The sequence below is a fragment of the Mytilus edulis genome, chromosome 5, assembly GCF_963676685.1.
Source record: "Mytilus edulis chromosome 5, xbMytEdul2.2, whole genome shotgun sequence".
Lineage (NCBI taxonomy): Eukaryota > Metazoa > Mollusca > Bivalvia > Mytilida > Mytilidae > Mytilus > Mytilus edulis.
In genome coordinates, this window is record NC_092348.1 from 7,881,361 (window position 1) to 7,896,887 (window position 15,527).

General features: G+C 32.2%; 2 protein-coding genes across 2 annotated transcripts; both read left to right on the top strand.

Annotated features, from left to right (window-relative positions):
- Positions 1-941: 941 nt before the first annotated feature.
- LOC139522280 (fucolectin-like) lies at positions 942-4,030 on the top strand. The gene is made up of 3 exons (XM_071315830.1): positions 942-1,135; positions 1,564-1,800; positions 3,784-4,030. Exons 1-3 carry the CDS (start codon positions 1,030-1,032, stop codon positions 3,999-4,001), a joined length of 561 nt encoding a protein of 186 aa, XP_071171931.1. The 5' UTR covers positions 942-1,029; the 3' UTR covers positions 4,002-4,030.
- An 8,904-nt stretch (positions 4,031-12,934) lies between these two features.
- On the top strand, positions 12,935-15,447 carry LOC139522281 (uncharacterized). Its single transcript, XM_071315832.1, has 3 exons — positions 12,935-13,174; positions 13,585-13,827; positions 15,201-15,447. The coding sequence occupies exons 1-3, from the start codon at positions 12,955-12,957 to the stop codon at positions 15,416-15,418; spliced, it is 681 nt and encodes a 226-aa protein (XP_071171933.1). The 5' UTR covers positions 12,935-12,954; the 3' UTR covers positions 15,419-15,447.
- Positions 15,448-15,527: the final 80 nt, after the last annotated feature.

Here is a 15,527-nt window from a genome sequence, read left to right on the forward strand (position 1 = left end):
TCAATTATAGTAATTGTATAATATGCTTTATGAGTTGTCTAACTGAGAGTTTCTTGTGTTGTCTTCATAAACAAAATAGAAAATATAGTTACGTTTATATCATCGATCTTATAAGTGTCGAACACAATGAATAATACGGGTATTTAACATGGAAAAGATTCTGAATTTGACGATATCAATGCTACAAAAATAACCGAACAGACGGAAGAATATAAATCTCTCTATTCTACCATGGAACAATTGGTGATATGTTGCATTGCTATTGTTAAAAAGGATTATATAATTAGTAATGTACAAAGAATAAGGTGTTCTTTTATCAATCTCGTTTTCTATGAAACATCTTCCTATATTGTATACGCGAGGTTTTATAAAATAAAATGGAGTTGTTTAATGTCATTAAAACCAGAATCATTCCTTATTTAAATATTGCTAGTTAAATAAGAAAAGAAGAAAGAAATAAAAATCATAAAATACAATAAAAACGGTACAAAATACAACTTTGATATTTGGTGTCAACACCCATGCTGGTTTATTAGCAAATCCTTCTGGGACAATTTTAAAACTGTTTGGATATTTAGGGCAATGTTTGGTTCCAGTTGACTGAATGTTTTAGTCTCTTTGATAAACCGATGACATACGAAAAGAAAATGCAATTTTTCTCTTTTGGCAAGGTGAATACAAACGAAGAGGAACAATCAGTCGAAGCCGGAAACTGAAAAAGGAAGGCAAATGCTATGGCATCTTCGTTCATTTTTACTGTTTATGGTAGGTATAACACGGAAAGAATGTATATTTCAAATGATCAAGTTTACACAGATGGTGCTATCAAATAACAAATGATTATTTTGCGTGACAGTTTTTTGTTATAACTTTTATATTTGTCAACAAATGTCTACATGTCAAACACCCTCTACAATGTTACAGGATTCTGTAATGGAAACATTAATATTTGTGGTTTCTTTGTTACCTTTGTATACTCTGTCTTCTGGGTGTCATATTACCATTTCAGGCAAAAATGGTGAAAATCTTATGAAGTGTGATGATTCAAATCTACAAAAAATGATGGACTATGTTAACCTCACTATAACAAAACAGACACACATACTACAGGATATGCTCGTCAAAAACTGTCCAGGTATGTAACTTTGAAGAAAATAATTTCGTATTTTCAAAACGCTCAATTCAAGATTCACTTTTTAGATATCCATTCAATTCGAAGACGTTATAATCAAAGCAAATATAAACTGATCACATTTAATTTTGTGATACTACATGTATATAATAACGTTTATTAATACTGTAACAGAACATGAATGGATACCCAAACCATTACAAACTCATATCTTAAATTCGGGAAATCCCACGTATGTTAGCAAACTGAAAATCACATTAAGAACTTACACATGACTTTTTTGTATGTAATGTACAGTCAAATAGTAATGATCGATTTCTGACTCAATTTGTTTGCATTTTGCACAAAAGGAGGTCTTTAGTCATGGAAACCAGAACCGTTATAAACGTAAATACTAGTAATGTATATGTATATTTTTTTTCACCAAACAGGAAGGAGAATGAACAAATGCGTGGAAAATGTTTCATACAAAAAGTCAACTGGTCAAAGTTCAACACTCAGTCCTAGCGCTGATTATAACTCAAGTCACGGTGTAGATGGTCTTACACCTAGTGGTTACGAGCATATGATACATACAAACACTGAGAAAAATCCTTTCTGGTGGGTAAATTTGGGAAGGGAATACCTGGTTGAAAGAGTAGAAGTATGGAATCGTGAAATTTGTTGTGGTGAGTGAATTCCAATAAGATAAACTGTTTTCAACAAATGATATTAAAAAAAGGACTCGTGACTTGGAATAAAGTTGTTTCGCAAGATGTTGCTTAGATATTTTAGAAACTATAACGAACATTTTTGTTTCCGTTTGATGTTTTGTACATAAATTATGCCGTTGCTATAGAATATTTCAATTTGTCTGCTTAATTTGCGTTTTTCTTTCATCCTTCTTTTGCTTGTTTCATTGAAAAAATAACAATTAACTAAATTGTTACGAAGAAAACGAAGCAAATAGACATGCATTTATAACTTGAAGTAGATGCTTATATTTTTATAGAAGTCACCTACGTGGAAATTTATCATATTTACCCTTCTTCAATGTGAATATCATCCCATCACAGAGTATATATAGTAGATTTTGTTTTCTCCTTCTAGAACGATGAAACAAATTATTATCAAAACATATAGTAAATGAAACATTTGCAACTGTTTTACAGAGTTTTCTTATGATGTGCTGTCACACCATTGTCCAAAGTTAGAGATCTATGATTTGGCGCTTACAAACATATATAAACCTGCCACATTCTGAAGGTGCCTTCCCAAGCCAAGAGTCTGTAATCAGTGGTTTATGTTGATTTCATGTCTTTTATATTTTTTTAGGGGGAATTGCAATGTAATAATTAGGTAGTTAGTTTTCTTGTTTGAATTGTTTCACATTTTTTATGTCGAGGACCTTTAAAGCCTTCTATAAATTATGTGTTTTTCCCATTTTTGAAGGTCGTTTGAACTTTTGTGGGAAGTTGTCTTATTTGCAATCTTACAACATTTCCCCATTTATGTATATTTGTTTGTGCTCACATAAATATTGTCTACATTACAATAATTACTGTACGGAATCAATATCGGTATCGAAAATAAATCTTGGTTCCCTACGTAAAATATTAAATATGGTTTAGATTCAATCATGTGACCATGGGTTTGGACATGTGATATCGATCCAAACTAGTACGTAAGGTAAACGCAAGCGGGTTGAATACAGTGATAGTGCATGCTCTGAACAGTCTTCATTTGCGCGCATACATATTTGATAAATATAGCAATATATGCATATGGCGGAGACCATGTAGTTTATAGTCTATTTACCAAATTTGTAATAACATAATCAACACGACGGGTGCCGCATGTGGAGCAGGATCTGCCTACCCTTCCGGAGCACCTGAGAGCCCCCAGTTTTTGGTGGGGTCTGTATTGCTTAGTTTTTAGTTTTCTATGTTGTGTCTTCTGAACTATTATTTGTCTGTTTGTATTTTATTTTTGGCCATGGCGTTGTCAGTTTGTTTTCCATCTATGAGTTTGACTTTCACTTAGATGGAAACCTTAATATACGGTGCCTTGCTGTTAGGTGGCATCTATGAAATATAATAATCAATGTGTGAACACTTAACACGACCGGTGTCTAAGTTGCGGGGCAGGAGTAAATGGGTTGGCTTAAGCACGACGAATAAGCAGTCTGTCATCATGACAGGTAGTGGTATCTTTCGTTCCTCTTTTATAAGAAGTGTCAAACAATAATATATACAAAATGACAGATGTTTTCCCTAAATGTACGTGAATTGTAATACAGCATTATCAAATTGGCGTTATATAATAATAACCTTTTCATACTTTGAAAAGAACTTTATTTGCACTCACATATAACAATTAAAGCCAGTTTTATTTGATTTTATTCCCTCGATAAAACCTTGACCGCCCTTAAAACAACCAGGACTTCTCTCGAAAAAAACGTCGTCTCATTAAAAAAAATCAAAACGCTAAAAAAACACGATTCCAGTCAGACACTGTTCCTACTGTGAAGAACAATATTCGCATATGTTAAAATAATGACATCAAAATCATAATACAAAAGAATCATCAGTCAAACATACTGCCAATTATTTTATAACTAGTTTGACATATAAATACTTTTGACAACCTAATCCTATTTGTTTTATATTTAGCCGAACGAACTCGAAACATGGATGTTACTGTGGGACCAACTTTGAACGATATGAACTTATGTGCACACTACAAAGGTCCAAGCCAGAAAGGTGAACACTTAGTGCTCGGATGTACCAAAAGAATGAGGGGTCGTTACGTCAAGCTCCAAATCCAAGGGACTGTAGCTTTGAATCTACTTGAAGTCAAAGTATTTGCTTTGAAAACTTGTTCAAATTGAAATAAAAGTCGATGTCATAACTAGAGTAATACATGTGTTATCATTATCATTCAACATCGTGTTCCCTTCGCTCAAGTTATAACTTGTAGACGTGTTCTTAATATATTGCATTTTCTATGTGGCGATGTCATCCTTTGTGACTCTCATTATTGGAATCGTCAGTGTTATTGCATGAAGTGTGCGTGTCCATTAAGGGATGTTTCATAATTAATCATATTTGAAACGAAAGTTTGGAACTCGTTTAGTATGATTTGTCGTAGACTGTTTAAACTATGTGTTCGTTTTGGTTTGAAGACTTTTAATGATTATATGTATTGTGCTTTGTGATTAGCAATCGTTTTGACAAACAACGGAACAAATGAAAATGTTCCTAACATGGTACAGGAATTTTCCAACGAAAATTGTAGGTAAATCCTGTTTATAAAGTATCTAAACCTTCTGTTTATAGATCTGTTATATTTACAAAATAATAAAAAGTTTAAATGTTTGTCAAATATACTACGAAGTTGAAGAATCTTGATGACGAAATCAATAATGTAAAATGTTTACTAAATGGAATTACGTATATGGTATTTTGAATGTGCAAAAAACACTCTTTCTAAATAATAAAGCGAACATTGTATCTTTTGGTCAACTGGAGTATACGGACATATACACACAAATTGAAGTTGACATTGTTGAAAGAGTTGTATTTTTTGTAGTCATATTGTCTACCTGTCGACGTGCCAACTTGTCAACAATGATGAGTTTTTTTGGTAAATTTTATCAATTTCAGAGTGGGGCGGAATGATTTATAAGCAGAAAAGTACATTGAGTTGGCATTGCAGAAACTCTGTAGAATCTGTGTTAAGGTATTATATTGATTCTTAATTTGAGTTGTGTTTTCTATTATTTCACAGTTTTAAGTACTTTTCTTCTTTTTTGTACTGTCTTTTATGTATGTTTTGTGACAAACCTGATTAAATAAAAAAGGGAGAATTGAGATCATCAAAACTATTATTCATGTGACCTTGCAAATCAGGAACCTGATAAATGGTTTATATGTGGCAAATCTAGTTTGTTCTTTGTTTTATGAATAAGTTAATGATTATTGAAGACCTTTGATTGTTTCTGTTTAATTTATGATATACTGAAGTTGACTTCAGGCGATTTACAACTTGCCATTGTATATACTTGCCAAAAGAGGGACAAAAGATACCCGACGGACATTCAAACTCATGGATCGAAAACAATCTGACAACGCCATGGTTAAAAAAGAAATAAGACAAACAGATAAATAATGCTACACAAGACACAACATAGAAATCTGAAGACTAATCAACAAGAATCCAACCAAAAATTAGGGATTATCTCAGGTGCTCCAGAATGGTAAGCAGATCGTAAAAAATATCTAATGAAAAAGTTGATCTGTTTCAATCCTGCAAAGGACTAAATGATCATAAATTAATGCACTTTTTGCGGGAAGAAATCAGGTTATCACGGCACTCTTAACATATTTTAATATTGCAACTGAGCATCTCTTAAAATTAATTATTTCATGTTCATTAACGATTTTTTTTGTCAATTAAATGCTTTACCCCGCAGCTCCCTGTACACATATTTCAAAGTTATTGGTTTGGATGTTTGTTCCTTGACCATTACATTCAAAATTAGTACATGAATGAATTAAACATAAAAAATAAACCATTTAGATTTTAAAGTATGTGCTATTGATGAGTTTTATTAATGACAGGAATCGTATCTCATTCTCGAGAACTCGATAGCTTTTGGGGGATTCGTCCTCTTAAACCCACTATCAGCAGGTGCTTTGACCTGGACCCGTTTGGGACCTTAAGGCCCGTTGCTCAGGTTCGGACGTACACGTAAAAATGACTTAGCTACGCCACTGCCAATGAATCTTGAAATTAACTTTGTCATTTTGCAGCAGATCAGTGGGTAAATATAAATTTCTCTGTCAAACCTGTGCAACAGATACAATGTTTTATATTTTGTCAAATGTGTTGACGTCTTTTCTATTATATTTATGTATTATGGTAAAGAAAATTAATTACCGCCTTCATTTATCAGATTTGATTTCGTTCAACGTAATCAGTACGATATTTTACGTTTGAAGTTAGATTCAAAACAAACCGGACATAGTTTTATAATATAGTTAATTGCTACCTTAGTTTGATATTAATAAGTATTAAAATGTGCTTTGTTATTAAATGCAATATCAGTATTTAGTTCAAATATATAATCTTAAATCAATCCTAATTATATCTTATTCATTCTTATGTGACGTCATTTCTCATTTTTTGATGATCTGTTTTACAAATTCAAATGACGTCATTTTTTCGTCATTTTTCAGTTTCAAATAGGACGTCACTTGGCGTAGAGGTTTAAACTTATTCAGATGTGTCTACTTTTGTGTTTCAAATGTCTGGTTATGTAAATGTATTTCAGTTGTTTCCTGTAATTAGTTAATACATCAGTTTTATCATGTACATCTTTTGAATACTCATTTTATAAAATTTACTGTTTGCAAAAGTATAAATTATTCTAAATTATAGGGATTTTCTGGTAACTAACAGAAGACCCTTGCCGTTTTTGGCACAACCTTTTTGATCTTTTGGTCCTCGATACTGTTCAACTTTGTACTCGTTTCGGCTTTCAAACTTTTGTATCTGGGCGTCACACGTAGGTCTTGTGTGGACAAAATACACTTCTGGCGTATTAAAATTTTGAACTTGTTGCCTTTTGTTGGCTGTTGTTCGTGTGATTCTTTGTCAATTGTGTTTGTATTGTAGTCCTTTGTTGTCATTTTGATGTTATATTTCACATGGCCATAAAAGTGCGAGGTTTGGCATGCCACAAAACCAGGTTCAACCCACCATTTTTTCCTTTAAAAATGCCCTGTACCAAGTCAGGAATATGGCCATTGTTATATTATAGTTCGTTTCTGTGTGTATTACATTATAACGTTGTGTCGTTTGTTTTCTCTTATTTTTGAGTGTAAATTCACATTGCGATAAGACGTGTCACGGTACTTGTCTATCCCAAATTCATGTATTTGGTTTTGATGTTATATATATATATATGTTATATTTGTTATTCTCGTGGGATTTTGTCTATTCAGTTTGTTACCCCGATTTTGTTTTTTGTCCATGGATTTATGAGTTTTGAACAGCGGTATACTACTGTTGCCTTTATTTAGTACTTCTGTCTTATATTTAGCTGAACGAACTCAAAACATGGATGTTACTGTTGGACGAACTTTGAATGAAATGAAGTTGTGTGCACACAACAAAGGTCCAAGTCAAACAGGTGAACACTTAATTCTCGAATGTACCAAAAGAATGAGAGGCCGTTATGTCAAGCTTCAAATCCAAAGGACGGATTACTTGAATTTTCTTGAAGTCAAAGTCTTTGCTTTGAAAACTTGTTCAAATTGAAATAAAAGTAGATTTTAAAACTGTAGTGTAATATATGTATAATCATTATCAACCAAAAACGTTTTCCCTCCGCCGAAGTTTTAACTTGAAAACGTGGTCTATGTTATGTTTTATGAATCTCGGTATTAGAATCACTAAGTGTTATTGCAAAGTGTTTTCGTGTCCATTATGTGGGTTATTTAGTAAAACATATTTTTACCGTCTAAATTTCTTCGATAGCACATTTCTATTGATGTATGGCGGTTTATCATATAAAACTATACCAAATGTTGAAAATATGATACATTTTGATAAATGAGTGTTTCATAACAATACGGTTTATTTGAAACGAAAATTTGGAACCCTTTCAGCAAGAATTGTCATAGACGATTTTTAGCTTCGAGTACATTTTGGTTTGAAGACTTTAATATGTATTGTGCTTCGAACCTGACACTTGCGACATTTTTATTTTAATGATTATGAATATGTTGGTTTTTTTCGCACTAAATGTTGCAAATTACATGTCTATCTTGTGAAAATATTAGATTATAGAAATTTCTTTTGATTTCGACTAAAGGTAGTTCAGGCATAACAAATTATTCATGGAATGTGCTTAATCGGGGATATAATTTGGATGTCTTCACTGTGCATGACATTGTTTTGATGACATATAAAGAGAGAGTGCATCAATTTCTGCACATTTAAAAACCCAAACAACAACTCTCGAAGGGACCGTAGATACGAACTGATACTAAGCCTTCAGTGGGATTTCCAGTGACACTAGAACAATAGAAAAATCACTCTTCTTATGAAAGAGATAGAAAAGGTAGAAAAAAAGGAGAGACAATTTACGCATAAAAACCGATATGCATAGGGATGAATATCTCTTAAAACACAAAACCATCATATAACTTTTATACAACCACTACACGTAAAGTATATGTTAAAGCTAAATTTGTTAATATATGAATTTTTAATTGCCAAACATGCTGTTAATTATACAATCTATTGTTCAACATAGGGGTGTGTTAAAAACTGCCAGATTTGACTGCATATTTTTCTTTTTTTTTGGAAAAAATATATATCAAACCTTAATAATGCAGCTTTTTGGGTATCCAATTTTTAACGTGTTCCGAAATGTAGTTTCGTCACAAGAATTTTTCAAAGTTAGGTCATTTTGTCTATTTGAATGTCGGTAAATTCGTATAATCGAGCACACCGACAAGTGTATCGTTGGGACAACTCGATATAATGTAATCAATATACGTGACAAATAACCCAGTGTGAAGTTTATTAAATTCATCATAACATAATTGATCAACACATTATATTTGAAAAACATGAGTCCTATAATATAAGACTTTAAAGGTTCATATCATTTACATTCAACGTTTATATTGGATTTTTTTTTTACTACAATGTAACTTCGAGGTTAAACGTTGGTAGTAAAAAAAAATCCCAGAAAAATGTTGAATGATATTGTAAATGATATGGACTTTCGAATTCTTATAATATCGGAATAGAAAATATGTGATCCGAATTAACCATGCACTTGTGTTGAAGAAGACTTTGCACTTTTATGAAGTACAGGGGGTAAGGTGTTTTTCTTAAACAATATTATGATCCCAAATTTGAGGAATTTTGTTGGAAATACTTTAAAACAAACACTACATATAGGAGGGGGATAGGACCTTTATCGGGACTCCGGGATCGGGTGTTTTTAAGCTCGGGATTTCGGTATTGACCCTTTCGGGATCCGGGAATTCTTTTTTCGAATTTCTGGACATCGGGATTTCGTGATTTTAAGCCCGGGATTTTGGGATTACGTGTTTTTAAGCCCGGGATTTCGGGATCAGGACCCCTCCTATAGGAAAGTATATGTTAAATCTCAATGTATTATTATTATGAAAAAGACTTCCCCCACCCGGTTTGGCATGTAATGGTTAAAACATAAGGTGATTCGCACTAACTGCCTAAAAGGAGGCCCGCTCCATTCTTGCGTTAGTGATTTAGTATATACTAGTAATAAACAAAATATTGTCTCATACTGAAAGGGGCGGCCGAGCAACCTGGACAGCCAAGCTTGTCTTGCAAAACAGCCAAGATTTACAAAACATTTCCAACAAAAACCTTCAGTTGGACAATCTGACTGGAATCTAATTATCTCTACTGATAAATAATGCAACACTAATGACACATTTAAGTTTTGGAAGGATTTTATTAACAAAGAATGTTTCTCATTGATGTACATTTCTAACCTATAGTTGTTAATGTCAATGTCATTTTGGTCTTTTGTTGATAGTTGTCTCATTGGCAATCATACCACATCTTCTTTTTTTTATCTTATCTTTTCGGAGTTTATATTGGATATCAAAAATTGTTGCATGAAAGAGTCTAGCTCCACATTCCTATGCATATGATTGTCATATGTACATGAGAATCATTCCATAACACGTCATCCGTTTGATATCCTCTCAATTCCAGACACTGTCCAGTGTGGAAAATCTGGCTAAACTTGTGCTGGATCAGACACTTGAATCTTACATCGTTATTGATGTTAAGCAATTAGTTTAGCGGGCCATCCGGAACTGTTGGATTTTATGACAGTCTTCCTTCGATACAGAACATCACTGCAAAATAATTTGAACATTCAATTAGGTGATTATAATATTATTTGGCAATCCAAAGAGAACCTGAAAATATTAGACCAACGTACGTTTGAACAGAGATGCTAAAAAAAAACCCAAAAGAAACAGCCATTTTACTTTACAATCAAATTGAAAAAGTAGTTAGTTGCATGTCCTATCATCCTTTGGTTGTAGACCCCAGATAAATATAATCTAAATTTAGTAGCATTTTCACCCCCCCCCCCTTTTAACTGAATTTGTTCAAGGTATAGTGGTTTTACCCCTTTTCAGATTTCAGTATGCTCTGTATTAAATATTATATTTATTCAAGTCGATGTTTCAGGCACTCAAACATAAGTTAAACTAGAACACACCCGCGAAATCGCGGTCATTCAGAGCGTAGTTTAAAGTATGTAAAGTGTTGTTGGAAGAATTTTGTAAAATATTGAATGACTGGAGAATTTCAGCAAAAGTATCATAAGTCATAGGTCATTATTTCCAAAATTCCCAATTTTTGGTTTTCTATCAATTTCAATATGAACATACATTTAGTATGTTATGAACATTTAAGTAAGGAGCCTGTAATTCAGTGGTTGTCGTTTGTTGTCAGTTCGGGGCCTTTTAAAGCTGAGTATGGGGTATGGGCTTTGCTCGTTTTTGAAGGTCGTACGTTGACCTATAGTTGTTAATTTCTGTGTCATATTGGTCTCTTGTGGAGAGTTGTCTCAACATGGCAATCATACCACATCTTCTTTTTTTTTTGTAAAAGATTTAATGACTGGAGAATTTTAGAAAAGGTATCAAAAGTTCACATGAATATTTTTAGCGCTTATCTGTATATTATGAACATTCATTACAGTAACTATATAAATATAGTGTTATTACTTTCAATTCTAAGTTTACTAATCGATTCATGGTGGTCATTGGTATAGTTTACACACGTGAGTATACATACTCTCTCTCTATTTAATAAACTCTGTGACCGCCGTAGATAGTAAATTCTAAGTTTACTAATCGATCCATGGTGGTCATTGATATGGTATACAGACTCTCTCTATTTAATAAACTCTGTGACCGCCGTAGATAGTAAACTTGAAAATGATAGCAGATAGAATTCTGAAAATACACTTTATTCTTTGTATATGTATGTTCAAAGTATACAGAAAAACGCAAACCGGAAGTCTAATCTGACTTAAAATTTCGTCCAATGACGGGACAATATCCGGATGCCTTTGGTGTCAGACCACCAATTAAAAATCCCTATCTGTTCAACCAAATTTTGCAATTTTCACAGCTTTCTAAATATTTTACCTTAAGTTTAACTTCAAGGAAACCAGGTATATCCTGAATCGTACATGTATCACCTTCCTACGTGCCAATTTTCAACCAATGTTTAAAGTCTTGTAACAAATTTCTGATTTTGAAAAGACAGGTACTACCAAAATTACTCCCGGTTTTCTGGAAATCTTAAATTAGTGTACTATGTAGCGCATTAATCCTGAATTTTTAATGCAAACTCATAGACAAGTGAATTTTGGCTCAAAATGGTCTAAATATATTTCCCTTTCACCAAAAGTTTCATTTCTACAAATTTGTTGGTTAGTTTAAGTAAAGAATGACATCAAAAGCACTATTTTGTGTCAAAGTAGGACTACTTTTACATACGTTCTAAATTGGAGGGAGTAATTGGTGGTCTGACACCTTTTTCTCGTTTTTCTCCCAAAATAACTCAATCTGAATAATCATATGAATGGATGACAAATGCGACTATGCACTGTACCTATAGGACACAGAGGCGTGTTGATTAATTTATTGTGGAAAGAAGAGAAGCGACACCCAAAATGAGGTCTTCTCGTTTAATAGTATAGATGATCTGTACTGTACTGAAAAAACTGTAGCTATTTACAAACAAAACCAAGAACAGTTTGAGAGAGAATGGAATAGCTGGCACTTTCTGTGTTTATACTGAGAACAATTACACAAATACATGAGACTTTTGTTTTTTAAATTTGCTAATGAAAACTTATAAATCTGGCTATTTACTTTCCATCATTCTTGAATCAGATACCATATAATTGCAGTGATATATAGAGCAAACCGCGATTGACCAATTCTTCTTTTTTTTCTTAAAAATTTCAAATTTCAAAGTAAACTTGTATTTTTTTTTATTTTTTTTTTTTTTTGTCAAATATTTTATTTTATTTTATTTTACTCTATCAACTTTTTTTTCTTCTTCAAAATTTTACCATAGAAATAAAACAAAACAGAAAGCAGAAAACCCAAACTGTTCTTAAGAATTAGTAATTGTAAGAATTGTTAAAATTAACTTAATTATAATTATTTCACATTGTATTATCTGCATTGTAAAGAATAATTTATACACATGTGTATATTATCATGATTATGCATTATGTGTTTTGATAAAATAAAAGAAATAAAAAAAAAGAAAGGAAGAGAGATAACAAAACATAAATACAGTTGAGACGGTGCAACAAATACAACTTTGATATTTGGTGTCAACACCCATGCTGGTTCATTGGAAACTCCTTCTGGGATAATTTTTAAACTGTTTGGAACTTTATGGCAACGTTTGGTTCCAGTTGACTGAATGTTTAAGTTTTTGATAAACCGATGACACACGAAAAGAAAAGGCAATCTTGATCTTTGGGCAATGTGAGTACAAACGAAGAGAGCAGTCAGTAAAAACCAGACACTGAAAGAGGTAGGCAAATGTTATAGCATCGTCGTCCATTTTTACTGTTTATTGTAGGTATAACACGGAAAGAATGTACATTTTAAATGAAAAAGTTTACACAGATGGTGCTATCAAATAACAAATGATTATTTTGCGTGTCTGTTGTTTTAAACTTTTATATTTGTCAACAAATGACTACTTGTCAAACACCCTCTTCAATGCTACAAGATTCTGTAATGGGGACATTAATATGTGTGGGTTCTTTGTTATCTTTGTATACTCTGTCTTCTGGTTGTCATATTACCATTTCAGGCAACACCGGTGAAGATTTTAAGAAGTGTGATGGTTTAAATGTTCAGAAAATGATGGACTTCGTTAACGCGACAATTACAAAACAAACACAAATACTCAAAGATGTACTCGTCAAAAACTGTCAAGGTATGTAACTTCGGGTAAATCTATTTCGTATTTTCAAAATGCTTAATTCAAGTTTTACTTACATTTTTTAGTTGTCCTTTCAATTTGAAGACGCAATGAATCAAACCAACTAAACAGCGTTTAACTTGTTTGGTGATATTTCATGCATGCGATTAAGTTAATCAATAACTTACATATTCTATTAAATAAGAAAATCCAGTGAATGAGGAAAAGCTGATATCCATATGAAGAACATACATACGTACTTTACGATATTGTTAATTTTTTATATTTTCTCACTCTTTTCAAATAATACAGATTTTCTCACTCTTTTAAGATAATAAAAATTTACACCAAAAAGATTTTGTTGGAACCCAAACCATAACCATTACAAATGGAAATAATTTAAGATATAATTTTCCACCAAACAGGGAGAATAAGTGAAAAATGTGTCGAAGACGTTGCACATAAAAAGCCAACAGGTCAAAGTTCAACATACAGTCCTAGTGCACAGTATAATTCTAGTCACGGTGTAGATGGACTAATACCTAGTGGAATCGTGTGTATGGTAGTTACTAACAGAGAAAGAAATCCTTTCTGGTGGGTAAACTTGGGAAGGGAATATCTGGTTGAAAGAGTAGAAATATGGAATCGTAAAGACTGTTCAAGTTGTGGTAAGTGTATTCCAATAAGATAAATTGTGTTCGAAAATGCGAATGATAATAGAACTCCTTATGGGTAATACAGAACGAATTTTCGATAGTGTTTTATAGGAAAACGCCGGGTTAAATCTGAAAGAGAGTTTATCATCATAAATGATATCATCAATGTTTTTTCACGTCGTTATAAAACATCAAAAGAATATGCTTAACGATATAGGTGTGTTCATTTTTGAAGGCTGTACGGTATTTTATTTAGTCCCTGTTGGACTAAATTTAAAGTCTATATTTAATGGTAGTGTGATTATCATCCCTCACAGATAACACATGTCAATCGTAAGCTCGTGTAATATGATATGTAACTTATGACAATATTCATGATGTATGTCAAAAAGTGATTAGGAAACCCCGATTATATTTTAGAACATACTCACCCCTTCTCGTCCAATGAAAAGTCTGTTTTTTTGCCCTCTAATTTTCATAGTGCATGGTTTTGATGAAATGCTAAACATGAATGACTTTTCATTGTCAGTTAATTATGAAAGTGAACTTTTAATAGTTACACTAACGAAGTAAAAAATCCCTGAAGGCATTTTCATACTTTTTAAAATGAAAGAGCAAATAGGAAAACAAAAACAGTTTGAATTTTGCAAATTTTCATACATTTTCTAATGGTACACGTTTATAGAATAAACCCAAAACAAATTGGGTAAGGATATAGATAAAATGATATTTATTTAATTTATATATACCTAACATTTGAGGGAATTATTGTCTTTTTCTTTCAAGAAACAATGCCAGACTGCTGATATATAAAGCAAAGGATTTTTTTCGAAAAAACACAATACATGTAAATTTATCAATAAAAAGTAAACATTTAATGTTGAATGGTCTGAATTCAAATATTCATACAGAGAGTTTTATTCTTATAAAAAGAATCAAATTTCAAAAAGGGGAATTATATAACATTGTGTTGCTTTTTAAAATAAAAAAATATCTTAAGATATATAAGTATTTAATTTTACCTGAAGCAGAAGAAAAACAATTTATCCTTTTGGCCCTCCCAAAATATGTCAGTGCTATTTCATTCCATCCGTTGGAATGATCATTATACCTATGTTTAACATAAAGTTCCTTATAAAAAATGAACTCTTATTTCAAAGACAATACTTGGTCATGTTTTATGAAGATTTAAACCCTCGGCTTCGCCTTGGGCTTTAATCTTCATAAAACATGACCAAGTATTGTCTTACCTATAAGTACTTTAAAGCTCCAAAACAGAATACCAATTAATCTTAAAATTAACTTTTGGCAGCAGTTCAGTTGGTAATTATAAATTTCTCTGTAAAATCTATTCATTCCAACAGTTACTTTTGTCTTATATTTAGCTGAACGAACTCGCAACATGGATGTTACTGTTGGACGAACTTTGAATGATATGAAGTTATGTGCACACTACAAAGGTCCAAGTCAAACAGGTGAACACCTAGTTCTCGGATGTACCAAAAGAATGAGAGGCCGTTATGTCAAGCTTCAAATCCAAGGGACGGATTACTTGAATTTTCTTGAAGTCAAAGTCCTTGTTTTGAAAACTTGTTCAAATTGAAATAAAAGTCGATTTTATAACTGGTGTAATACACGTATTGTCATTATCATCCAAAAACGTTTCCCCTCCCCCCAAGTTATAACTTTAAAACGTGGTCTATGTTATGTTT

Excerpts from the sequence above, each read along its gene's own strand:
- LOC139522280 (XM_071315830.1), top strand. The coding sequence starts at position 1,030 with ATGAAGTGTGATGATTCAAATCTACAAAAAATGATGGACTATGTTAAC. Across the intron at positions 1,136-1,563 it reads GCTCGTCAAAAACTGTCCAG|GAAGGAGAATGAACAAATGC; the intron begins GTATGTAACTTT and ends TTCACCAAACAG. Across the intron at positions 1,801-3,783 it reads GAATCGTGAAATTTGTTGTG|CCGAACGAACTCGAAACATG; the intron begins GTGAGTGAATTC and ends TTTTATATTTAG.
- LOC139522281 (XM_071315832.1), top strand. The coding sequence starts at position 12,955 with ATGCTACAAGATTCTGTAATGGGGACATTAATATGTGTGGGTTCTTTG. Across the intron at positions 13,175-13,584 it reads ACTCGTCAAAAACTGTCAAG|GGAGAATAAGTGAAAAATGT; the intron begins GTATGTAACTTC and ends TCCACCAAACAG. Across the intron at positions 13,828-15,200 it reads TAAAGACTGTTCAAGTTGTG|CTGAACGAACTCGCAACATG; the intron begins GTAAGTGTATTC and ends TCTTATATTTAG.